A 27,231-nucleotide genomic window follows, 5' to 3' on the forward strand; every position below is an offset into this window, starting at 1 on the left:
GACTGAGAGAGTAGTACCATCTAGTATTAAAACTGCTACTACAAGAACCTGTTTTCCATTGCTGTAGTCTGTCGGGCTTTTATCATTTGATCTGAGACTTTCAGGTTGTGTCTCTCTCTCAGGCTAAATTTATTCTAATATTGTCAGCTAAACCAATTCAACCATTTCCAAGAAAAACTAGGGGGGAGGAGGGAGGAGAGAAGGAATGTTGTTTTGCCCACATTAAAAAGGGGAAAGAAAAGAAATCCTCCAGCTGTTTGACTGAGAGCTGCAGTGCCATCATGTTCAGGAACAGGATCTATGGTGACAAGGCTCAGAGAAATCTGCGCATGTTCTCGGCAGGCTCGTCTCTCTTTCTAGCTCCTCCGTTTTCTGAAGATTTTCCCCTCCCATCCATCAGCACCCCCCAGCCTCTCGTGCTGAGCAGCCCACTTGTGACCCAGCCCTGCACAGAGATGGCGCTTGTGCCCTAACCACTCCAACGGATGGACGAGCAGAGCACGCCTGCATGCCCCCGGCGTGGTGCCCCCTGCCCAGGGCTGCAGTGGTGGAGATGGATTGTCCCCCTAATGATGGCTCCTGCTTTTTCCAGGTACCGGTGAGACAGGGTCTCAGATCTGGGAGCAGAGAGAAGGCACAAAGGTCCTTCTGTTGGAAATGCAGACGGGACAGAAGCTGGTCATCGGGAGGAGAAGGAGGAAATCAGGGTGATGGCTGCGAACCAAGGACTGGTCGGGAGAAGCTGCAAGGGGTGCAGGATGGCAGGGCGGGCTGGCTAGCCATGGTTTGTGGGCTGTGTGGGAAGAGAGGCTAGACTGGTGGGGCCAGGAGATGGGAAGGCAGGGAAGAGATGCTGGGAGGTGGCAGGAAGGACAGGTGGGTGTGGGAAGTGGAAAATGAAGGCACCAGGTGCATGGTGGTGAGGTGTTAACAGGGGTGGGAGGGATACAGGGCTGCCTGGACAAAAGTGTTGGTGCTGGATTAGATGGGCAGGGGGATAGAGGAAAGTGCAGTAGGCAGATTACTGCAACCAGTTTTTTTGGCTCATCCCATGTCTTCACTGTGTGGACAGCTGACTTGCCACAGTTAGGTTGATGTGCAGAGGCACTATGTTCTTGCAGCAGTTGCTTTGGACGTACCTAGTTCATTTTTAAGACTAAATGCTATAAAAAATCAAGTTGTAGGCACTTCAGACTGGGAGCCTAGAATGGAGAGGCTTGTTTTCACTTTAGTCTGCCTGCATAAATACTTTTGTCTGGCACAGGTCTGATATGAAATGGGAATAATGTCACCCAGACACAAGTGAAGACAAGCTATTTTAATGTGTGACCCACCTAGATAATACACTTTGTAATTCAGATGCCTGTCTTCAGTGCAGTGTTTGGGTAGCTGCTGTAGATAAAGCCCAGGAAGACTAGCATCACCTAGCCTGCACATCAATGAGGCAGGAGTCCTGCAGAATTCAATAGCCTGAAGTCATGTAATTACAGACCACGATAACTTCTGCATCCAAGCAGGGTGCCTTGATTTTTGCGATTCATGATGTTTGTATGCTTCATTTTGCAATATGAATCATGTTCTTTTGATGTTTTCTTTTCTGTAAAGTTGTACCGAATCGCTTACAAAAACATCATAAATAGTTCTGCAGAGGTGGGCAGGGCAAATTCTGTGCAAGAACTTTAGGAGTGGTATTCAAACGTTTAAAGGGTTGCCACCTTCCATTTTATCTCAAGCAACAGAGGGCAGGAGAGATGTAACAGAGAGCAGCCAGGGCCAAACTCTCTGTCACTGCTGGTATCCCACCCAATATGTGGATGCTGTGCCAGGACGCTCTCTGGAACCAGGGCTAAAGGAAGGAGCATGCTGATGGGCTGCCCAAAACACCAAGCAGGGATGTTTCAATGGCATGTAAGTCATTTCAGAGCACGGAGGTATGAGCTGCTTCTGCCACTGCTGCAAGTGTTGGCATTCATCATTGCTGGTACTGGTCATCGTACTGGTGGTGGTGGTATCACCAGAATAATAAGGCTTGGGAACCCCTGCCACTGAAAAAAACCCTGCAGGTAAAGGCTGAGCATCAACAGAAACCAGTGCATCTCCCGCACTGAGAATGGGCTCTAGAAGCAGCTGCAAGGAAACTCAAAAACCAGCTTTCTCCAGGGTGTCTTTCAGGAGTGCTTTTGGCTTTTCTTGGGGCCAGTGATGAGATCCTCACTCTTGGACGGAGCACCCCGACAAGGTGCTCTGATGATGTTTCCATCTGGTGGTCCCATTGTGTCCTGCTCGCTGAGGCTGCAGGTCCCCATTGTGTCTGCGTACGAGGGGGCCGATGCTGATTTCCGTCATTCACGCTTGTTTCTTTGCATCCCAGAGTGCTGCTGAGAAGTTTCCAGAGAAAAGCTTGGCCCCTGTTTACAGTGTAATGTAGAGTTGTACCGGCTGCCGGGGACAAGTCGGAAACGCTGGCAAGATAGCAGGCATCCTCAGGAAGCTAACCCTATCAGAAAGCACTGATGTCATTGGCAAACAAAACAAATGAGTGCTGGAAAAACAAACTGTTTTCCAGCGTTGTTGATCTTCCCTCAAATTAGAAGCTCTGCACAGCCTTTACTCTGTGGCCGAGCCTGACAGATTATTTACAAGACAGCACTGAAGCAATGGTTTGGTTACTCCTGCCAATCCAATTCCTTTGATTTTATTTTTCAGATTTATTTATTTAAGAACGGGTGGAAAGAGCATCGCAGCAACTGCAACCAGGTTTTGCAAAGCTGGCCAGCATCCTTGTGGACATAGGGTGCTGACATGGTTGCTATCCTGCAGGCTTTGCTCGCGCAGAGCCCCTGGGTCCCCTGCCCCTGGCCCAGGCCGATGCTGGGGGGACGGTACCCCCCATGGCTTCTGTGCAGCCCTTCGAAGCACGTGTCCTGACAGTGTCCCAGCTAGCAGCCGCCTGTGGCCACTGCTCCTGGGAGCTTGTGCCGTGGGCGTGGAGCATTTCTCCATGTGGTGGGTCTTAGGAGAGCTTGTTGGGGGGTTTGGTGCCGAGGGCACCGTGGTGGGCAGAGGCTGTTGCAGGCTTCTCCGCCTTTTTTGTTCCCATTGTAGAGCTGTGGTGGGCACGGTGATAGCATCCCACTCCCAGCCAGGCCTTCCCACCACCCTTCCGCACGTGATGATAAATTTGCAGAGTGGGAGCAAACAGTCACACCAGTTCCTCATGGTGCATTTCCACCCCGTTGCTCCTCACCACTGGTGCCAAAAGGAGGATCAGAGTAAACCCCACGGGCTGGAGGTTTCTTGCCTGCTCGCTTTTGCCTCTCTGCTGGCACCGTAGCTGCAGCAGGCGGCAGAGAGGGGGTTAAGCTGCACTCCAAGCCAGCCTGACAATAATAGCAGGAAAAGCACATTTCTTCCTTGCACCTGCTAGTGCTCCAATGGGCTTTCTGCTGTTTACGGTAGTCACATTGGATCTTTCTCTTGTTAGAATTTGAACAGCTCTAGCAGCCAGCTGTTCACCTTGCTCTGCTTGTACCTGGCTCCTTCCACAGTCCAGGGCAGCAGGTGGATGGAAAATCAGCCTTTTAGGTCAGCATTCAAAAATAACCCATGAAGCCTTCCTTTCCTTCCAAGAGGGAAGGGTCCCGCTCTTCCCTGCTTTCTGCCTGCTTGTACTTACTGCTGGCTCTCTTACTCAGAGCACTTACTGGGAATTTGGAGCCCTGCTCTAGCAAGGGATACTCCTGAAGTATCTTCGGCACAGAGCTTTATTTCTCTGTTTTTAAAGGGTGTGTAGTGTTACATGTGTAAAAAGGGAAGAGATTCATTAAGTTCTAGAGACAAACCGGTTTAAGTGCTCAGCAGGCTCTCAGGCTGAAAAGCCACTTCTGCAATGTTTCAGGTTACCAGTTAAACTGGGGCTCCGCATAAAAATTGTGCATGTTTTTCCACACTGTGGGCTGCCCTCAGGCAAGTGCTGTGGCCGCCGTAGGCAGTGCAGGGCAGAGGCGGCTGGAGGGTCCTTGCGAGCCCAGGAGCCACACACCAGGTTGGCCCGGAGTGGCCAGCCAGACCGGCTCTGCAGTCTGCAGAGCATCCAGGAGACAGGGCGGGAGCAGAAAATGGATGGGGTGCTGGATAGGCAAAAAGTGGCCGTAATATGTGAAGTGCTACACCGCAGAAACGGGTTTATATTCTAAGCTAACCCATCAGCTTCTGTGTATTCTGTAGCCTGAGAGATGTAGTACTAATGAATGCCATCTTGGTAGTTGCTCCGTCTCAAATAAATTATTGTAAACAGCAGTGAACAGTTCTCCTTTTCTTCTTGCCCAAGAAGAGCATTAGAGACCAGTGTATGAAATGGACTGACTTGTCATGATCTCTGCAGCGATGATCTGCTTTTGAGTAGCTGCCAGTGCTGGGCTTCTGTCCCTCCGGTAGACCTGCTGCTGCTAAGGACACACGGCACTCACCAGGCAGGTTAAATGAACTCTTCATGCAGGGAAAGTAATCTTCAATGTTCTATGTTTTACATAACTATGTTTAAATTCTCCTTTATCAACTTTTTTTTTTTTTTTAAATTCTTTCTTCTGGTAACACAGTTCAAGCAAGGAGGAATGTATCAGAATAGGTCCATTGTGATGCACAACCTACAGAATCAGTCATTACCTTCCACTCATTTTAAAATTCTGGAAGAATGGCTATTCTGTAATCGCTATAATAAGCTGTGAGAGTGGTATAGACAACAGAGATTGTTTCTGGCCAGCTAATTGAGTTTGCTGAATCTTTGCTCTAGTCGGCGCAGAATTGAGGGCTGTCACTGGGAAGAAAAATCTTGACTGTCCTGTGTCTTGGAAATCTTTGAGACATAATAGACATGGGCATCTCAGGTTGTTTCCAGTCATTTTACACAGTGGAACTGTGCTGTAAAAATAGAGTGTACTCAAAATCTTAAGTTTTGTGTTATTCTAGTTGGCGTTTACTGATTTCCAGCAGGGCAACACAGGACAAAAAGAAAGTAATCTGTAAAAATGACTGTTTAGCTGGGGTATTGCATGATATTACCTGGGTTTCTCATGTGGTTGTATAATTCATTTTTGTTCTCATGCATATTTCATCCTTGTTCATGTGAACATTTTTTCTTAATGGGAATATGCAGAGCTGCAGGGAGAGGCATATTGCCCTGTAATCCACCCCCTCTTCCTGCAGCAACTTAAAACATAATACAGAACACACCTCTCTATGACTGGAGAAAAATTGTTTTTTAAGAAAATGCCTGGCTCAGATGGTGGGCTTAGCTCTGGTGCAGAGATTTTTTGAGATCACTTAGTGAAATCTGAAAGCTGCAATCACCAGTGAATTCTTCAGTGAAATGGACTGAGTCAGCAGCAGTGTGGCATCTGCTACTTGGCTGAGTGCATGGAGGTGTATTGTCTAGGGAAGGTCACCACATGATTCATCAGCATCTGCATGCACTTTGCTTCATCTATTTTATTATAAGGGTGGAAGACTGAGGCCAGGGGATGAGACTTTTAGCTTCAGCAGCCTATTATCTGATCAAAGATACCTTTCCTTGTTTAAAGCAGCCTTCTGTTTGTTTTTGTTTTCCAGTGATGGGTCCTGCTGGAAAGAGCTTTGTGATGGCACAGCTGTGAGTGAAACCAGCACAACATGTTCAGTGTGGAAGACCTCCTGATTTCTCATGGATACAAATTGTCAAAAAATCCCCCTGTTTCCTATGAGAACAGGTATGATGGATACCGGCATGTAATCACGGGGAACAGATCTGCTCAAAGAACGCTGAACGGGTTTGAAGCAGAATCGAGAGCTGGGGCTTACAGCAAGAAACCTCTGGTGAAAACCAACTCAAGCAGCACTGAAAGCAGCCATGGGAGCCAAGGGAGGCAAGCAGGTCCTGGTTACCACCATGACCTTCAGGGTTTGTCCACTTTTCATACTTCAGAAGGGGGGTAAGTTTCAGCATCATGCCATGGCTTTGCTTTCTTTTCCTTTTGGTCCTGACAGATAACTAAGCATGACCTTAACCCTTGACACCATCTTCCTGTGATCCTTTCCGGCTTCCATACTAGTGACCATTTCCATGCACTGCAAGTCCCAAGTCCACGTGAAGCAGTGGCACATCCATTCACCTTCTGCTAGAGCAAGGCCTTTGAGAATACTGGGGTGATAGGAAGTGGCCAGGTGTGGGGATGTTTCATTTACTGATGTGGTCTGCATCAGAAAGGCCTTTCTGATGGGCTCGGTCCAAGTACAGTGAAAAAGGGGGGAAAAGTTTTTTCTCTTCCATTTTTAAAACCTGAACCCAGCTTCTTCTGCCACATACATACCCTGGTTTTTGCTGTAGATTCAGCTCTTGGCGGGTGCTCCTACATGCACTGAGGACTTCCTTGGTTTTATAAGGCCGCTCTGCTGGAGTAAACATGAGAAGGTGCCTGTGCCCCAAGCCAGTGGAAGCTCTTGTCGTCACTCCATAAAACACGCTTGGGTTGCTTGACATAGAGTACGTGCGTGCTGGGGCTGGGGCAGGCTGGGCAGGAAGAGCTGTGTGTACACACCACCGCTCGGCCATTGTTCTGCAGCTATTTGAGTGCTGCGGATGAACAAAGGAAAGGGGCTAGAGCAGGACTGGAAGCCAGCCCAAGCGTGACAACTGTTTACGAGGAAAAGCCCCTTCCTCCTGCCAAGTGGGCTTGAAACTGAAAGCAGGGCGAAACACTGTCGCCTTGGGAGCTTGTCCTCTTACGAAGACTTTCAGCACCATGTGGCAAAGGCATGTGTCCCCTGGCTGCTGGCCTCGTCTGCTCTTTGCCTTCTTATCCCTTCCCCTTGCAAGCCTGTTTGCCTGGAGCAGGAACAGCTCCTGGCTGCCAGCTAGGATAATGGGTAGGAAGAGATGTGAGCCCTGTAAAGCGAGTCCCACCTGTGGTGAAGGTCCCCAGGTGGAACCATCCCTTCTGGAGAAGGAAGGAGATGACACAGGTTTAAAGGTAATAAGGAATGCCCTTTATGGTGTGTTTTGGGTGAAGTAAACTGGATGGCAATAAAGTGAAGAAAGATACTGAAAAAGAGTGAAAGGGAAAGAGGTTTTAAAGCAGGGGAAGATGGTGTGCAGGGGTGCCAAGGAAGCTGGCGCTTGACCTTGGAGCTGAGTTTACAGTGTGGGGAAAACCCGGTGTGAAGAAGACGTGGCTGTGCAAGGCTGGAAGCTACCGCAGTGCTGCTGCTCCCACAACCTGTAGGGCAGAGCCTGTGTGGGTGCACGGCGGTGTGGGAGGGCTGCTGCCTCCCTGCCTTGCGCTCCTCCCGGTGCAACCATGGGGGCTCGTGTGTCTGCCCCCAGTCTCAGGCGTGGCAGAGGTACCTGTAACTGCTGGTCTTGGCTAAATACAAAATAATGCTCTCTGACAGTTTAAATGTCTCTTTCTAACATCTCAAAAGGGGTGGAACCTGTCAGTCGACAGGGTAGTTAAATGTTATATCCTGGTTTTAAGAAGTGGCTTTTCCACATAAAGTAGGGAACACAGCGCTGGAAATGGCTTTGTCTCATAAAACCAGAAATCTTTTCTTACTGTTATTGTTACAGCAAACTGATTCCCAGTGAGCCTACTGGGAGCTCTTACAAGGCACTAACAGCTATGAACAAGGGAAAATCTTTATATCAGCCATCCCTATCTTGCCATCCCTGAGTGTGCAAAGTACCTCTGGTGCAAAGCACAACACTGCCGCTGCCCTGCTGCTACAGGAGGGGAGGAGCAAGGTCTCTGGGCCAGATCCAGGAAAGCTGTCTGGAGCTTCAGTACAGCAGCACCTGTGTTTCAGTTGCTGAGCTGCAGGGTGACAGTCCCCTGGAGATCCACTCCCCTGCCCTGGGAAAGCATCCGAGGCATGGGGCTGCCATGCAAGTGTGAGCTGTTTTAAAACTGATGGCCCAGTTTGGAGTGTTCTGGTCGTTACCGGTGGGTCAGTGAACTCCACCACAGATTTTGACATTACTGTCTGGTTTCTGGATCATTGTGGGAAATAGGTTCCTGGTTCTCAGGCTGGGAAAGGACTGCATACTGCGATCTGGGGACCATTTGGGCCCAAAGAGGGGACAACCACCCAGCAAGGTCCAGCACAAAGATGCTGTTCTTTGGGTATCGCAGGCTTCCTGCAGCCATCTCCTGACACTGCCTTCCCAGTGCAGCACAGTAGCAGGAGAGGGTCAGAAGAAGCAGTATGTGTCCCAACTACCTTCTCAGACGTTGACCACCTCCATGGCAATTCAGAGTATGACTCGGGCTCCTCAGCCAAGGGTTACCTACACCACACTCTCACTCAGACCACTGATGTAGAAGAGCTAGTCACCTTCCAAACAGTACAGGAATGATGTTGCCCACCTTGTTGCTGCCTTTGCAGACAGGCTTGCAGGACTCAGGGTTTTTCATCATGTCACGGGATGATGCTGTTGTCTCCACTCATTAGGTTCTGCTGATCAAACCTTGCCTCATAGGAAGGCCTCATAGCAACTGCATGTGGGCACATCACACCACCCACTGCTGCTGCTTGGAAAGGGGGAGTGACACCCCAGTGGAGCGGGGAAGTGATGTTTTTCTCCATCCTGTTGTTCTTCAGGCATAGTGTGGGGGAGCAGGTGGTGGGAGGGCTGCCCTGGCTGTCCTTGCTTAACTGAGCATTAGGAGGCTGCACAGTAAAGGTTTGGAAGAGGAGAAGAAGCAAAGGAAATGGAAAAGCAAAGAAATGACCCTATGGATAGACATGAGAGGGTTCACAGATGGAGAACTCCCTCCTGATTCTCTTCTGAATGGAGAGAAGAGGCACTTTGCTTAGCTGTTTACGTGGGAGGAACTATGTTGGTAGCTAGCAAATTTAGAGATAAATTGATAACATCATTAATGTGATCATCTGCTGGAAAAATTAGAAAAGTGTACTAGTGGTTCCCAGTGCTGGGGCTCAGAAGAGTGTATGCGAGGATAGGATCCCAAAATAGAACAGAAGTTGCCAGTGTCCAGGACAGCTCTCTGAATTTTTTTCCCTCTTGCTTCCAAATCCTGGAAATTTCTTAACAGTGTCTCCTTGTTGGGTGTGAAGTCTGTCCTGGTGCCTGCAGCTTGCACAACTGAGCTACCGGCTGCCTAACACCTACCACTTGCATGCCGGTAGCCAGAAATGGACAGAAATGCCCTAGGTAGCCCTGCAGTGGCCTCATTCTGCTGAGTTTTGACTGTGAAGCCTCTGCCACACTCCTTCACTTCTGGACCCTTGTGTGCATCATGAGATGTCCTGCTGGTTCAGTGTCACCCTAGGGGAACTGGGCAGCTTCAATGCACTGCTCTGAGAGTGGCAGCCCAGTGAAATGTGGTCATGCAGACAGTGCAAGGTGGACTGATAGCCTCATTTTTTGTAAAGGCCTGTGCAACAAAGGCCTGTGATATTTGTTAGAAGCAAGCCTGTTAGAAAAGAGTTCATAATGCTAAAGTCTACCTCTTTGGTCCCATGGGACCACTCTGCCTCTGGCACTTAAATCTTCCCGTGATTTAAGTTGGTCCCGTGAGACCGCTCCATCCTTGGCACCCCTCCCAGCTGTGAAGCATGAATGCTGTGTGCATTTCTTTGTGTGTCAGTACTGGTGCATCATGGAGCGAGACAGAATTGCATAGTGGCACAGAGACTAGCTGCTGCTAAGAGGGACTGTGCAGTCCCTTCATTGAAACTGTGTCACAGATGCAAAGACTGCAGCATGAGTGGTATTTTCCATCCAGAGATGTAGCATTGCTGAGGCTGTAGCAAAACATTTTGAACTTGGCGTGACTCCTGGATGCTTCCCCTTCCCACCACTTCATTGACTGCAAGACCCAAAAGTGTCATATGTCCTGGAAGGGGGCACTCACTGCTGCAGCTGTGGCCACGAGCAGTGTAGTCGTGCTGTGCTGCCCCGGTGCCTGCTGTCTGCAAGTATGCAGGAGCTGCTCTCCATCCTTGGGAACAGAGGAGTCTTCAGGCTGGAGCCAAGCTGGAGGGTGCTTGGGGAGACACTCCTTCCTGCTGCGCCGTGCAGTGCCATCCGTGCCAAAGGTTTACAGGGCCCACGATACAGGCTGTGTAACCACCTGTAGCACCTGAGCCAGGAGCTGGAGAGACTGATGTTGTCCATCTTGTGAATAGATCATAGAGAAGATCAGATTTAAGATGCTCTAAATACCTTTTTAAATGTTTTTTCTACACTTGCATTGCAACGATGATGTAGTGTAGTTCACGGTGGTTTGCATCGTGTTCCAAAGTTCATTACTGGGGCCCAGTTATTAATCTTTTAATCTTTAAAAACAAATTTAATCTTTTAAACAGCTTTTAATAAATGGAGGGACATCCTTTCTGTAAGTGAAGCTGTCCTAGTTTAGGGCTAATTTACTTTAATGAATGTTTGAGCTTGGGGTTTGTTTGTTTCTAAAAAAGCAAACTAACCAAAACTCTTCTGGTTTAGTGGTTTCCTAGGAAAGAGACGAGTAATGCTTCCTTCCCCATTCCTGAATTCCTATTAAATCCTTTAAACAGCTAGCCCATTCCACCCTGTGCTGTTAGTTGCAATTTTTGCAAATCTCAGTATTATTGTCTACCACACCTCCTTCCCCCAGTTCCCCCAATGCTTTTATATTTGTGTTGATAAGAATTTGGGTTTACTTTGTGGGGTTTTTTAAATGGTGAATTCAGCTTTGCAACAACAGCTCTGGAAATTTGAAGATCAAGATTTTTAGATGCTTTTCTAGAAGACACTGAAGCAGGAATCATTTCAGGGAAGTCTGATGGCCTGCGTTAAGCAAGATGTCAAACTAAATAATCGTAACCGTCTCTTCTGATCTCAGAATCTATGACCCTGTACTTCCTGCAATTTCTGTAGACCCTTTTATGATGATGGACAAAATCAAACAGAAAGAGTAATCGGTCCATTCCCTCCTCACTATTGCTAGATAGACCCTGTTTCTCACCTCATTTTGTAAACACAGACACAAAAGGTGCCATAGCAGCAGGGGGATGAGATAAAAAGGTAGGTTTGATAATCTCAGAAGGCGGCAGCATTTGCTCAGCTCCATGTTTCCACATGCAGAGAGGCATGGAAATGTTCATTGTTACTGCTATCAACTTTCCAATATAGGAGGTGTCCTGTTATATCTCACTGATTAATGAAGACGTCTGTTACTTCCTGGGGTTCAGCAATCGAACTGTACTTTGTGCTTCAGAGGCAGAACATTTTGTTCAGATGTTAAGTCTTAATCCAGTTGAATTAATATGAACAAGATGTCCCTTGTCCCAGTTTGGTTTTTAAACTTTTATAATCATAGGATGAAGTTAATATACATAAAAGAAAATTGCTGTGGATCTTAATTTTCATTCCAAATTTTGAATTGTTTTATATTTTCACAAACTACTATTTCAATAGATCATTGTTTTTAGTAACAAAGAGCTAGATGACACTGTTTATATACCTTGGGGTGGAGGAAAGAAAAAGAAATTCTTGGGTTCTATCTACATACTTGTCCTATTTCTGTCAATTTTGATTTTTCTTTCCAGTCTTAGTGGCAGGCACATAGTGTAAAGGCAGTTATATTGTTGGACACCTTAGGTACAAGAATAGCAGAATACAGTTCAAGTAGGAGATTAATTATTTATGTAGAAGGGTACCAACTTTGTTCCACAGTAATATATAAAACAGTTTACACTCTGTTCAGAACACACTAAGAACCTATTCTGTTCATGTAAATCTGTGTTCTGTATTTCTAATCTGCAATAAAATGTGGTTTTTTATATTCCAGTAATAGATTGCTGGAGCTCATCCCTCTTTTATTTAAGAATTTTATACCTCTTTTGAGGTATTTTAAATTTTAAATATTGGTTCCATCTAATCAGAACTGTACTGATACATCACCATTGTTGTGGCATGTGTCACTTAATCCAAAACACTTTGAAGAAATTTGTTCGCTCGGAAAGATGAACAAGAATCAGTGCTGGAAATGACATGTTTAATTTCAGCTCATATACTAGAATGTATCTTATGAAATAGCCCTCTGTCTGTTCTCCCTGCCTCTGCTTTTTGGATTCGTATTAAACTTGCGTACCACAGTAGTCCCCTTGACGTCTATAGGTTTTGATATAGCAGAGTGCAGAAATAAGTTCAGCACAATCATTTCTGGTTTTCTGGTGTCCATCGAGGAGGGCTGTGCATGTTCGCACAGTATGTAACTGTGTTCATTTGTTTCTCTTTCTAACAGCTCTGCATAGCTAACAACATGCCAGCAGAACATCAGTCCCTTCCTTTACTCATGTTAATGACTGACTTAAATCCTCTCATTAAAATAATAAAGTCATCTGGTTGCAAATAGATTACACAAACCCCATTGGCATAACTCATCATTTGACCTCCTAATGGCCTTACCCATAAAAGAAAGAAAGGAGCACCTGTGCAAACTGCCTGTGACGCTGTGTTTCTTTTTCAGGGTTTATGACAGGCCTCAATTAGCATGGTCTTCCCAACCTAAGACTGACAAAGATCTCACCTACTGGAGAAGACGGGGACAGGACTTCAGTGTGCTATTGGGCTATTCCCAGAAATCCAGCGTGGAAATGAAAGGCCTGGCTGCAGCGCCGGGGGCACCCCGGCACCCCAAGGAAAGTCAGCTGAAGGTGGGGATGGGTGCAGGGTATGTCAGAAGAAGCGGCTTGCAGGAGAGCTGCGAAGTGCCCAGCGACTGCAAATGGCAAAGTCTGGGAATGGAAAGCTGGAACCAGCCAAAAAAGGTAGGGAGGCAAATGTCCGAGGGTGACAGGGAGAAGCTGCTTCAAGAGTTGTATTCACTGACCCTGGGAGGAGACAATGTACTCAGTGCCCACAACAAGGGGAAATCGCAGTCATTGCCGAGGGTCCTTTCACCTGAGAGCATGAGGTGTGTGGAAATGCCCTCCCTGACCAACAGTAACAACTCACTCAGCATAACTAAAACCCCCTCCTACCCCCCAAACAGACTGAGTGTGGAACCAGCTAAGCACCATGAACCAGGAGGCCACTTCCATCCCCTGGTGAAACCCAAGTATGGGAGACCTCTGAAGCCTCCATCCTATGAATTGCAGCGGCAGACTAGGGCGTCTGTAGAAACTGTGAGTTTCCAGGACCACTACCAGAAAGATGAACCTATCTCCTACTTAGCCAAAGTTAATGAGCCAAGGCAAGATGCTTGCATTCAAGACTCTGGTTTGGAGCCCCCGGTCTATGTACCTCCTCCTTCTTACAAATCCCCACCTCACCAAAACACGACCCCACATCCCCTCAATGAAGTGCCTAACACTGACACGTATGCCAGCAGCGATCAGCAGGGTCCTGCAGAGCGGGTTGTCCCCTGCCAACGACCAGCCATGAATACTTCTGAAACTGGAGGTGACCCTTGCAAAGACAACCATCTTCCTCATGGGAAGCAAAGCCATGCAAGGCGCCCTGCTGACTACCTGCGTTCTGTTCAGTATATTCCCTTTGATGATCCTCGGATACGACACATTAAAATTGCACCACCCGAAGGTCTGCAGGACAATGCTAAATACACTGAAAATGCACGTAGTCCCAGTTCTGGTGCTTCGCAAGACAGAGATCTTGAAATACAGTACAACAGTGCCTTTTTGGATGCATCAAACTTGTCCAGTTCTGCAAAGGGAGAAAGAACTTCCAACAGCTCCACCCATTGCAACAGATGGTTGGCACCATCCATCCGAGATCAAGAAAATTGTGCCTTGCTGGACCAAAGAGACAGTTGTAGCACAACTAATCACAGCCCCCGTAACAAAGCCAGTGCAGAGTACACAAAAGGCAAACTTTCTGTAAGAAATTCACATATGGACAGCACCTGTGAAACTGTTACAAAAGTGAAAAAGTTTGAACCTGGAACTGGGATGCAGAGCAAAAAAAGTTCAAAGAAAAAAATGAATGAAACTATATTTTGTTTGGTCTCTATCCCAGTTAAATCAGAATCCAATCTGCCAGATACAGATAGGAACAACAACATAACCCAGAGCCCTGATAAGAATGGGTTTGATAACAATGGGGCTTTGCAAGAACAAAGTCTTTTAAGTATGTCTTCAACAGACTTGGAGTTACAAGCGCTTACAGGAAGCATGACCAATAAAAATGAGTTACAAAAACAAGAGCTGTGGAGACCAGAGGAGTTCAAACAAATGAATGACCTCAGATTTATTCAGCCTACAAAACACAGAGAGCTCAAATACTCTGGCTCCTGGCCAGGTGATCAGTACAAAGACCAGCAGACACAGACCACTTTTGCCGAAGAACCTAAAAGCCCACAGTTTTTCCATGGTACAAAGCCTGGGGAGCCCAATAGTAACAAACTGCTGTCTCCAAAGCTCCTAGGATGTACAGCATCCACGATAGGGTCAAAACAGACAGGGTTACCTTCTGATGAGAGAAGCTGCAGGCAGAGTGCTTGCGGTATAAAGGGTCAGATGTACTTCAGCCAGTCTAGCAACAGTGCATTTTCCAGGACTGCCACCTTGGTCTTTCAGGCCCCTTCCCCAAAAGCCCACCAGAGCCAGGCCGTGCCTGCCCAGGAGAGGGAAACCAGCTTTCTTTCCAAGGGAGATGTAGTTAAAGGAGAAGCTGGCACTCCCTGCAACAGTAAAGAGCTGTTTGGGCAGTTCCTGTTGAAGCCTGTAAGTCGCCGTCCCTGGGATGCAATAAGTGAGCTAGAAAGTTTTAACAAGGAGCTGCAAGGGCAGGAGGAGAGCACAAGCAGTGAAGAAGATTTGGAAAGTGCTGCGACTTCTCCACAGGCAGATACCCTTATGCAGAGGAGGGCAGCCAGAAATGAGAAGTCAAACCAGGAACCAAAACACAGTGGGAAACTGGAAATGGTTGTACCAGAGGTGCCTGTATTTAAGTCAGGAAGAGTTAAAAGTAAGTCTGAAAGTTGGAGTGTGGGGACAGAGCATGGTGGTGAGCTGGACTGCATTGGCTCCCAAGGCTCCTCACGGCCAGAAGGGAGCAGTGAAGGAGTCAGGCCAGCAGATGGAAGTCTGATAACAGAAATGAGGATGGGGGAAGCCAAGAGCAGAACAAGCAAGCAGTCAGTTCACGTGGGCCCTCTCAAGAGAGTTTTGTCCAGTAGCCCAAGCACTTCGTGTCACAGTAATCCTTTCAATAACCCTGTCTTGCAGGAGATGAGCAAAGACCAAAATTACCTAGATTTTGTTAAACTGAGCAAAGGTGCAAATCCAACGAATGATACGGTATTAGAGAGAGGCTCTGTAGTACGCTTGTCACTAACAAAGAGGAGCCAAGGGCACTCTGAGCCGGATTTGAGGTCAGTGGGACTTGATGTAGCCCCAGGATCTGGTGCTAACAATTCTGATCACTCTTCAAATGCAAATGCAGTGGAAATCCCTGTGAATGAGTCATTGCAGGCAAGAGCTGCAAGAATTTTAGGTATAGATATAGCAGTGGAGTCTCTCCTTCCGGACGACCATGCTGGGCCCCATACAGGTACTAGCCCTGCAAATGGTGCCCAGGACGCTGGGTCATCAGTGGGGATGAGCACAGTAAGTGACAAAGAAGGAAAAAAAGAGAGTTCTTATGAAGGCAGACGGAAGTGTGGCTGGACAGAGAGCACTCTCTTTGTCAGAGCAGGAGGCCAGCCTTTATACCCTGATGAATGCCTGACCACTCACCAGGAAGCCAGCACTAAAACACTTGTAACTGAGCAAGTTCTTGAACAACCTGCAAGTCCCAGCCAAGGTGAGGACCAAAACTTGGTTTGCAAGTCAGCTGTGTATCAGCATTCAGAAAAGAGAGTAAGAAGCACCTCAAAAGTGATAGAGACGCTCCAAGGCAAGCTCACTTCTCCACCTAGTCGGACTGCCATGGATCGCTTAGTGCGAATGAAAGAAGTTGACTCTGTGTCCCGGATGAGACGTCTGAGCATTAAGAGTGCAGACTCGGGAGAGGAGGTGGATGAGGAGAAACTGTCAAGGGCACAAGAGGAGAGAGGAAGCAAACTGACAAGCTCAGGGGCGGTTTCCAAGCGTGTTATCTCTCTCAGTGAAAATGGATATTTAGGTGGAATGGACAAGAAGAAGATCAACAAAGATTTTTCTTTAGGTAAGACCCTATTATGGGAGATCCAGATGGGTACTATTTCCTTATGTAATGGGCATGACTAGTTTGCTTATACCCACATAATGCTGCTCAAATAGTATCAAGCTGTAGGTGGTACTACCTCCATCTGGTTGCCACCCCCTTTGCTCTCCTTGTGGAAGAGATACATGAGTGTTCTATGATCCCATTTTAGGAAGAGTTACTGTAAAACTCACTTGTGATACTGAAACTCATTCACAGAGACTGGAACTCTCCCTGAGGTCTTATCTCTGTCTAATTGTTTCAGGGAATGGCCAGCTTCAAACAGCAGAATCCAAAGACAGTCATACTAGTGCCAGTGTTTGGAAACACGTGGTGATTTAATCATAGCCTTTCCTTGAATACGCATTTTTCCCCTCTCTAGTACTTAAGTAGACACATACTATATTGGAGTTCAGAAGAAACTAAAAAATCTGATGTTCTTCTGCGAAGCCTCTGGGAAATGGCTGCATTAAGGGGCCTGGAAAATTCTCTCTCTCTCTCATGAATATTTTCCAGATCATATGTTGAGAATAACTGTTACCCGCTCCGCAGGTTTAATGGAAAGTTGACTTTTTCAGTGAACACCTTTTTTTTTGGTGTTCCTCATCTCAAAAGCATATAAACTTGTGCAGTCCGTATGCATCCCCAAAGTAACATGAGCTGTTTTCTCTCCGAAACAGTTTTCATAAGGCATTGGATAGAACAACTGAAAAACAGTTGTTGCCATAGATCTGTGTAAAGGGATCAATCTCCCAGGCCACCTGTCTAGTCCATTAAATTAATTGGAGTGGACAAATGTGTGGTGTGAAAGTTGTTAGATTAATATTAGTCTCCTCTTTCCTTTTCCATCCTCTCTGTAACAACTGACACTCTACCTTGAAATCTGCACAGGTTATTCATTAAACCTCATTGATATAAATCTGTTCACAGTTTTCCAGTACAGAGGGACTGAAATTAAATGGAGCATACTTTAAAGTGGATTTATGTATTTCCATCTAAAGAGAAGTATTTGTGTGAGTTCTAAGTATTGACTCGTGCAGTCTTGCAGCCTTTCCCTTCATGTTTTTTTTCACGTATCCCACAGCTCTGTGTCACTTTCTGCTCTGAACTGTATTTCTCTAGACCAGATTTTCCAAACAGGCTAATTCAGCTTCCTTGTACCCATCAGGTCTCATATGCCCCACATGCACTTCATATGCTTTCCTCCCTTGGGGTTTCTGCTGGAGTGAAGAAAATAACTGTTGTGGTGACATGACTTCAGGGATGTATCAAAACAGATTGTGTGTGTTTTATTGGAGAGTTATTCTGCAGTAAATTAGGTCTAAATTTATCCCTCTTGCTGACAATGCCAGGCTTGTATTCTGCAGTGCATTCCCATTGCAGCAGTTCCATCGCAGATGGAACAGCCCTTCTCACATCTGGATAGCATGGCTGTCCCTTCCTGCTGCACACATCCACTACCGCAGGGTGACACACACATGGGGTGGTCAGGCATCTCTGCCACTGGCCTCTTCCCATCCAGAGAGACCCTGATTTGTTGATGGCCACAGGATCTTCACCTTACCTTAATGGGGCAGGACTGAAGATTCATGTTTGTAGAACGGCCTGGCATTGTGTCTTCCTCTGTTAACTCTCACTCCAACTTCCAGACTAGCTCACTGGTACCACTGAAAGCCAAAATGAGATTTAATCCTGGAAAACCATTGCATTTGTCACTTTTGAAGAGTAAATATTGCTAAAGGCTATTTGATTTGGAGGGAGGTAGGGTGATGTTAGTCTTACCAGTTGCAGACTGGGCCTATGACAGAGGCTAGAGCCCTTAGCAGGAGCAGGCTTTCACATGTATAATGCAGCCTGGCAAGCGAACAGTCATCTCAGAATAACAGCTTTGTCAAAACTGTGTGCAAGAAGCTCATCTTACTATGCAAATACTGCCATTAGAAGAACATCTCCAAATGTTCCCAAATGCACTGGATGTCTTTTCTCCTTTGCTGTGTGAAGACTGCTTCCATGAGGCTGCTGATCTGGCTCCGTTTCTGTAAAGAGCATTTCAAATGAGCTTAACCAAATGTTGAATAAACATTTCTGTAGCAGTGCTAGAACTCCAGTGTTTGTCCCCTGAGAAGGGTGACATAGCCTGGCAGTCTGGCCCTTTTGTGTCCTTGGTTTAAGTGCTGGGGGCGTGGGTAAGCTTTCAAGGAATAAACTGAGCCATGCAGGGGGTTTGTATCTTGTGACCTGGTTTTCTCCTCCCGTCCCCTGCCACTCCCTGAAACAGTGAGCACCTGCAATTTTGTGGGGAGTTCTATTAATGTGAATGTGTCTGGCCTTAGGAAAATCAGGTTTCTGAAATGTAAATCCATTTTTATTCTTAAGTCAGCCTCACACAGAACAATTCTGAATTTTTGTATGTTATAGCAGTTTAGATGGCAAAATGTTTGCAATCTAAGAAATGTTTCTGCTTTAGAGGCATCTTCCCACACCATCAGTGCATTAGAGCTTAGAAAGATGCAATGTTATCCTGGAGTGCACTAGCCCTCAAAAACTTTTTTCCCCTTGATTGTTTTGCATTCATGTGGTGTCTGTTCTTCAAGTTTGGAAATACCAGAAGAGGCTTAATAGTGATAAGCACTTCTGAAAACACAAGTGTTGCTGGCACAGACTCCTTTCTTGGCTGGCCTAGCAATTTGAGGAGAGTGGGCAACAGAAGCGATAAAGGATCCTGCACAGGAGTGTCCACCCACTGAGGCCAAATCCAGAAGTTCTTTCATAGCCAGTTCCCCTTTGATATGAGTCTGGATGCAGCAGACAGACACTTGCACACAGGAGTGAAAATTTCCCTCTGAGGTTTTTTATGCTTGTTTGACTGAAAATGTTAACTCACATCAGCATAGAAGTCCTGAGGGCGAACGTTTTATTTCAAAGTGTGATATGCAACTATTTTCATGCTCAACTGTCTAAATGCGAGTGCTGTGGGAGTACAGCCTACAAGAGGGACGTTTAAGGTTAGCAGAGATACTCAGATTGCATAAGAGCAGCAAGTAGCACACCATAGCACGGGCTGTGGTGCCAGTTCGTCCAGGCCCCTGTGTGCCTACAGACTCCCCTGCAGGTAGCCCTGGTTGCTCCACACCATGACCATGCATCCGAAGGAGCCTAGGGTAAGTCAGATGTGTGCATAATGGCACAGGGCAGGCAGATCTCACAAGGCAGAGCCCTTTCCACACAATCCTATCCCAGAGTCACAAGGGTGAATGAGAAGGTTTGTAACTGCTCACTTCATGGCCAACATTGGGATAAATCCAATTAAAAAAATCTGACAGAAGAGTATCCTTGAGGATTCAGGAAAAGAAAAACAACATGTAGTCTGTCCTGTGAACTGACAAGAGGTAGGCTGAAATGGCTAACAGTGTTAGTAAGCCAGTCCAGTGCCTTAGTGAATAATGTTCAAAACGTGAGGTGCGGTTTTGCAAACTGAAGCGAGACAATCTAACCATAGTGATATAACACAGCTGTGCTTTCCTGTATTCTGTTGAATTAATCTGAAACCAAGGTTTTGCAATTGAATTAAAAGACCCTGATGACTGGATGGCATCATCACTTCTTCAGCCAGCCTTAAACATGCTGCTAGGAAACTTAAAGCATTTATTTGTCCTTAATGTTCAGTACAAGGAGGGCAAATCTTTGGTCTTTCTCTCCCTGTCAAAGCATCTGAAAACTAGAAGTGATCACTTAGCATTCAGTGTGCCTGTTCCTACCTACCCAAGGCTGCCAGAATTCTATTTACATGCACTTGATTCAAGTTGTTTCTGAATTAACACTGGTGTAAATACAGAATTTGGGTCAGGAATGTAGTATGTATCTTTAAGGTTGTAAGTCCACTATTAGCTTCTTTTTAAAATAAAAACTAGAGAAAAGATGTCTCATTTCATCAACTAGCAATGTTAAATAGATTTCACACTTTATTAATAGTGTTATCTTGGGGTTTTTTTTCAGATACATATGACCCCACCAAAGTTGAAAAGGTGTGAGATGAACGAAGAGAGAATGGAGAGATTTCTGCTCTACTAAGAATGTTTCACTGATTTTTTTTTTTTTCTGGGTGCTTTTTCTGTGTTTTTTGTTCTTTGATGCTTGGAAATTGCCTCCATTTGTGGTGTTCATGGTGTACTGATAATGCCTTTACCACTGCCACTAGGAATTAGCTATTTGTATCTGAAACTATTGCGGAGACCACAGAAAATCTGACTTCTACATTGGAACCATCTGGCTTTTTAGTGTTAAGACTTAATACCTACCATTGGCAAAAAGTTTTTATCTGAACTCTATTTCAGTCTTTAGCGGGGACGATGAAATGCATGAAGTGAGGCTTTTGAGCTTTCTCTTTTGTATAAATGTAAACGTGGGAGATTAATGAAATGATTTTTAAAAGAATGTGAATTTATAAGCTAAACTTCTAGGTATCTACAGTCTAAACTTTGTTTAACTTAAGGGATTTTTGGCCATAAGTAGAAAGTGCTGCTGCACTACATGGGGGACAAAATGCAAGAGAATGGTAGCGAAGACTGATTGTGAAGTTATTTCTGACTTCCAGAGTTAGAATTTACTCAGATTAAATAATTACTTGCCACCTAGAGAAAAGCAAAACCCCCAAAGCTTCTAAAAGATGGAAGACTTTTGTAGTACAGTGTACAGAACGTGTAATTATAGTAGCTGGCAACTAGTGTTTCAAACCAATGCAAAGTATACCACTGGCTGTTTTGCACTCAGTATTACCTATTTTTATTTTGCTGTTTAGAAATTCTTTATATGAAAGAATAGTAGCTGGTTTAAAATAGCCCATTTTAACAAAGTAACTATATTTCTTGTTACAGAATACTATCTATTTTTCTACGATGTAAACAATTGCTAACAAGTGGCAAGTATAAAGAAGTATTATTATGGTTATTATTATTATTATTATTATAATATTTTAAGAAGACTTATCCCTCTGAGTGAAGGTGCCCCTAGGAGATTTCACTTGTATATCTTAATGCACACAACGTATTGCCACATACTCAGTAGTGCTACCTTATTTTGTTCTGAAAAGAGTCATCTATGTATGTATGTATGTATGTATGTACTACAGGGTTAATGTCTGTTTTTCTCCACTCAACCCTCAGATCATTCTTCTTGGAGCCACTTTCTGAAGCACAGCTGAGAACTGTCTGGGCTGGTGTTGTTGCCATTACATTCCGGTGATGGTGATTAACAAAAAGTGGGTTGGGGTCTTTGTCCCGGTGTCTCTTCGTGGCTTAGATAAAATTCCTAGTTTCTTTCTTTTAATCTGTTCCCTTTTACAGATTATGGGTTTGGATTAGGCCAGTGTATAAAAATAAACAAAACTGGGTTTAATTCTTCCCTGAAGTCAACTGATGTTCCTGGGGAGGAGTTCAGGTGTCTTCTTGACAGCATTTAAATACCTGACTTTAAGTATATTTTATCTGCACACACAAATGCATGAGTTAAAGAATTTATAATAAAGCCTATGCATTCTGCTCTTTGATACTGAATTAACCTGCATAGTATCTGTGTCTTTAAAGCCTTTATGTCCACTCCTGTGTGTTTTTTTGTAAGTACCTATGTACTAATATTCTTCTGATGACTTGTTCATGTACTTCACTTCTCTATTCTACTGGCCTTTTCTCGTTTTTAGCATAATTTTATTTTTTAAAATCTTCCAATTTATTGAAATATTTTTTTCCTAAGTCTGTAATTTGGAAAGAACGACAGGGAAAAACACTCATCCTGTGTTTTGGCAGCAAGAATTTCTTGTCTGTAACACATGATTCTGTTACATATGGACTATTTAAAGCTTGTTTGAAAAGAAAATGTGGTGTATAATTCATTTTATTAACTCTTGTGCATGCTGTGTAGCTATACATGTTGAAAAACTGTTTCCACCAGTCTTGCTATATCCACCTTTCTTCATCACCATCTAGGGCATCTGGGGGCTAGCAAATAGCTACAAAACATGTTTCACCCTCCCCAATTCTACCCATAAAAAACTAGTTCTGAAATAGAACTTCTTCAGCTCTTATCATCCCACTTACTAGTAAAGTTGAGATGCCTAACAATAACTTGAAAGTTTTAATTTATCCTTGATTTCTGAAGAACTATAAATTGTCTATTGAACCACCACCTTCAGTTCGTGCCTCTGTGGAGTAAGTTTCCCATGCAATCCATTTTCTTCTGATGGGGAGGAGGTTAATTGATTATGCAACATGTCTGTTTCATCAGTCATGTCAAGTAATTACTTTTCCAATGCACGTAAACAGCCAAGATAGAAAGAAAGAAAGGAAAGAAAGAAAGAAAGAAAGAAAGAAAGAAAGAAAGAAAGAAAGAAAGAAAAGAAAAAGCAGCAATATTGTGGGGAAGGTTTTATTGGCCAAGAATGAGAAATTAAAACCTAGAAAGTTAGTAAGCTTTGTTTTGCAGTAGTGTGTGACTGACCAGTGGATGAAAGACTGAAGTTAGTACTGCTTTAAAAATGGTGTAATTCCTCTAACAACACTGGTTGTTCTATTTGATACTATGATACAGACAACTAAGAAGTACATGGAGTACAGCTTTGTGAATGATCGTGCTTCAGTGTTTCTACAGTACCTGCGCCATAATTAAAATGTCAGCTACGGAATGGGCTGGATGGTACCATAGTCGAACACCCTTCCAGATACCTTTTGGCAGTTGTGAACAGCAATTAACAGTAAGCTCTTTTTACACCAGATGTAGTTAAAAAAACAGTAGATGGTGACTTTCAGTGCCTGTCTCAATGGGTGCATAAAAATGTCATGGCAACAGCTGTCACTGGTAATGGCAACAGCAGGAGCCCAGGGCTGAGCGGATGCCGAGGAGGAAGATGTGGCAGTGTGAGGAGGAGGATGTGGCAGTGTTTCCAGTGCCTCCTGCAACGCGGTCGTGTGACTGCAGAGCCGCAGTGAAGAGCTGTGCATTTATCTTCGTTCTCAGGAGGAAGAGCAAAGCTAGAACCTCACAAATCACGTTGTTACAAGCTGCTGTGTATCCAGCTTGTGCTGTTGTTGCACCGCTGCTGCTGGGGATGATGGGGTTGGATGTCAAGTTATCAAAGGGCTTCCTTAGGAAGATACTGGTTTCATGGGCGTTCCCAGAAATTCGTGCAAAAACCCCGTGCCTGGCTTATACATTTCTAAAATGTTTAATGGGAGACCCCTCGGGAGACGGATAGCCAAATAGGGCCTGCCACCTCCTTCTATTTACCCGGCTGAAACCCAGAATGGACGGTCAGCCCACGGGGCAGGGGCAGTGGCAGCAGCTGGCGGCAGCGCTGAGGTTTCTTCCTTCCTGGAAGATTTCCAGGAAGCTTCCTGGAAGATAAACGACGAACACAAAGTTTCAGGCTCTTCTGTCCGAGGAAGAAGAGTCACTCAGAGCCTGGGGGCTCCCGACCGGTCCGAGAGCAGCCCCGGCGGGGGCGGTGGGGCGGGGGCAGCCCCGGGGGTGCGGCCGTTCCAAGGCGAAGCGCTCCCTCGTGCGGCTCCCTCGGCGGCAGCCGCAGGTCTGTTCCCGTCAGGAATCGCTGCTGTCGACCCCGCTCCAGCCTCGTCGCTGGAGGCACTTTGAACTGGGCAGAAGCGCGGTCTGGGAAGCTCCTCAGCGCGAGTTTCCAACGCCACTGCCGTCGCAGCTGAACAGGGTGGGAGGGGGAAGGCAACGGCGGGAAATCCCGGCGAACGGCTCAAGACCGGTAACGGAAACGCCTGGCCGTATGCCTGGCTTAAGCATCCCTTGTCAGCTACTGGCTCAAGAAGCCTTCCCCAGGCATAAGAAGGGCTGCTGCATTTCATACCGCAGGTTCTACAGCAGGTCGGTCTTCACTGCGACTGTATCAGGTATCGAAGCCATTGAGCTTCCTTGACTCGCTTTGTGATGTTGGGAGCAAATAGTTCATACACTGAAACACCCGATAGCTCTCGAAAAACATGAAGGACAGCACATGCTTAAAGTGCTAAGGTGACAGAATTAATCTGTCACCTTTAGAAAATTACCAGTCCCATCAAGCTTATTTACATATAAATATTGGAATTTAGTAAAATATTTCTGTTTGTTTAATATCATAAATCAATATTAATATCTAGGGTCAACATTCTGTTGCCTTTGCCACATGGACACCCAGCTGATTGTAGTTTTATAACACTCGGCCTTCTCTTTGGGTTAAAAAGCTGGTATTTCCTTCACTGCCCCTTTTCAAACTAGTGAAGTGATTGGCAGAAAAGCAGAAGTGAGATGTTCTTGCATTTTAAACGACAGAAGTTCTTGCAGTTGCAAAGTGGGCACTTTTGTCCACGTTTAAGATCTGATAGAAACAAGCGAATATGAGAAGTGAATCTTTACTTGGCAGGAACCCTCAGCACAAAGAAGAGAGACAAAACCATGTTAAAAGGAATGGAAAGGATTGACAGCTTGTCAGCCTTTTGAATGTCTTCTGTAAAGCTGTCATTTTGGAGGACATTGGTATTCTCTTGGTTGAGGATCAAACAATCCCCTAATTTCCCTCCGCTGGCAATAAGCCACAATGCTGCCATCCTAATTTAGTGGAGTGAGATTTAATTACAAGTGAAGACTACAAAGTTTAAACTCCTATTCTTCTGCATAATCCAAATAAAGTATCAAGCTGAAGATTTCATGAGATGATGACTGTATCATTGAATGTATTAGAAAAGTTGAGAAATTCTGATTTAATTCTTATTCAAACTTGCGTGAAAATGCTCACTGCACCTCCCTCTGGGACTAAACGAAAGCTGTTTACCATCAACTCTATTTTTAAAGAAAAAAAATGTTTCAAACAAAGAAAAAGGGAAATCCTGATATCAATAGCAAAACCCAAAACCACAATGCTACCTCCCACCCATGCTGAAAAATATGCTTGCAATATGGCTTGCAGAGCTGCACAGCAGGGAGAGGGTGAAGGGAACTTAGTTCAGAATTGACCGACACATGGCTGAGATTAGAAATAAAAATGAAATTTCCCAGCCAAGAGAAACTGCAATAACACACAGATTATAAAATGAAGGAGGAACTTTCCACCCTCAACAGCAGCAATCTCAGCCTTCTTTCAAGCTCTGGACCAGCAGAGAAAATAATCAGAACCATTCCAAAAGCCATTCCTAACCTGGAAGGAAAACAAGGAGATATATGTGTTAGACAGTAGTATATCAGTATCCTTGTGTCTTTGTCCTTATACAATGCAGATAATTCTCCATGCTGACTTTCATGATACTGTGGCTTATCTCCAAAACTAATACTATGTCATTGCCATGGTTTCCTGCTCTAACTAGCCCAAGGGCTGATTTAGAGGGATAAAAAGAGATAAAATAGGGGTAAGCAATTACAATACTATTTATATATCAGAAGATTAATGTGTTTTAAGAATTTCCTTTGTATTTTTTTCTGCACAATGCAAATACTGTGTTTCTGGGCTTATGTGTAAACTGGAGAGGTGCTGTTATTCAGGAGAAAACATTCTCCAAATAAAGATTTTGCATGGATACACTCCTCTGTGATGCTGATGTTGTTATCATGGGGCAAAATGGAGCATGTGCTCTGATCTTTGCATTGCCTTCAAGAAAGATAAATGTATTGGTGAAGTGCTAAAAGGCTGCAGTATTCTCCAGGAGACTGCTACTTTAAAACCTGATGTATTGACTAGCCTGTTACAACATCAGGTAAAGAAATTGTGTTTACTTGAAAGAATTACTTTCCACATGCGCACTTTCTCAGAGCAGCACAGACTATAGGTCACTCCTTTCCAAGTTGTGTTCTGTTTGTTTGCTACCTTTAGGGTATGTTCTGCCTTTGTGTGAGAGTGGATTCCTCCCCTACTGCCTGGCAACCAGCCATCTGTGCTGGGCAAACCTGCAGCGCCAGAGCATTTTCCACTCCATGTGAGTATTTTCCACTCCCTTTGCACAAGTTGATATGGCACTGGGATAGTTTACTTTGGCTATATTGCACTAAAGAATGGCATGCTCTGTATCTGTGCTGATAGGACTTCAAGAGAGCTAAGTTATCAAGTTAATATTAAAAAATATATTTTTATTTTTTTCAGACAAAAGTGTAGGCTAGGGACCAAATTGTCCTGTTACCCTGAGACCCAATGCTTCAAAGTAAGGGATTGTCCATGTGTGGGAGAACCTACACAAACAGCCCAGTAGAAAAGGTGAAGGCATGAGAGCACAGACCTTTCCGAGCTTGTTCCCACCCACCCGCACTCATCTTCTCTGCAAAGAGGTGGGCAGCTGTACCAAGGCTGATGTTGGCCCACACCAGCAGGGAGACATCTCTCACTTTTGCTCCTGGATGTTACCTGGCCAACACTCCCACAATGTGCATCAGGCAGGCAGAAGTCCTGCTGTCTGCCACCAGACAGGAACAGAGGCTGGTTAACATAGTGTATGCTCCCTTCGGGCCAATCTGTAGGTTCTCAGGCCAACCCTGGCCTGCAAAGCAAATCAGTAGGAAAATGTAGTGGCAACTAAGGGTGAGCGGATGCTGCTGCACCTTCACTTAAAAGGTTTCTCACTAAGTCAACCAAAACCCCTCCAGCTTCAGGGCTCCCTTTTACCCCCTCTCCAGCACTAGCTGGAGAGCCAGCAGCTCACTCACTCTTTGCTACACCAGCCCCCACAAATGCCTGACCCTTGGCTAATTGAATAAGACCCTTAGCTCTTATCTTACTCTACCCACACCTCATCATCTTTATCTTTCCCACTGACATCTATCTTACAGCCCTGGAGCATGTCCGACCTTTTCTGGGTAACAACGGTATGCATGCTCAGGTTCAATTAAAGCTATCTCTGTCTGTCCTGCTCTGAATCTTCCCTTTCTTTGGGAGAAGAAAAACAGCACCCTGGGAATCCCTTTGCACCATTTATCCAGTGAGGTGCTAACACCAGCCTGCAGTAGTGTCATACCTCAGGGCATGATGCAGAAAGGAAGGAAGCCAAATCCCTCCATTTACCCCTTAAAAT

The 27,231-nt window shown here is 45.3% G+C and overlaps 1 protein-coding gene across 6 annotated transcripts in view; it reads left to right on the plus strand.

Moving 5' to 3' along the window:
- The window catches only part of JCAD (junctional cadherin 5 associated), a 66,523-nt gene extending 40,772 nt beyond the window's left edge, over window positions 1-25,751 (plus strand). For 3 of the 6 annotated variants that reach the window (XM_040591066.1, XM_040591065.1, XM_040591064.1), the window contains 2 exons: window positions 5,608-5,966; window positions 12,507-20,170. In XM_040591066.1, coding sequence (XP_040447000.1) covers window positions 5,668-5,966; window positions 12,507-16,227 — 4,020 coding nt within the window. In that variant the 5' untranslated portion in view covers window positions 5,608-5,667 and the 3' untranslated portion in view covers window positions 16,228-20,170. The other 3 variants (XM_040591070.1, XM_040591069.1, XM_040591067.1) reach the window with 3 other exon arrangements.
- Window positions 25,752-27,231: the final 1,480 nt, after the last annotated feature.

Source organism: Falco naumanni, chromosome 4 (genome assembly GCF_017639655.2).
Source record: "Falco naumanni isolate bFalNau1 chromosome 4, bFalNau1.pat, whole genome shotgun sequence".
Taxonomy (NCBI): Eukaryota; Metazoa; Chordata; class Aves; order Falconiformes; family Falconidae; genus Falco; species Falco naumanni.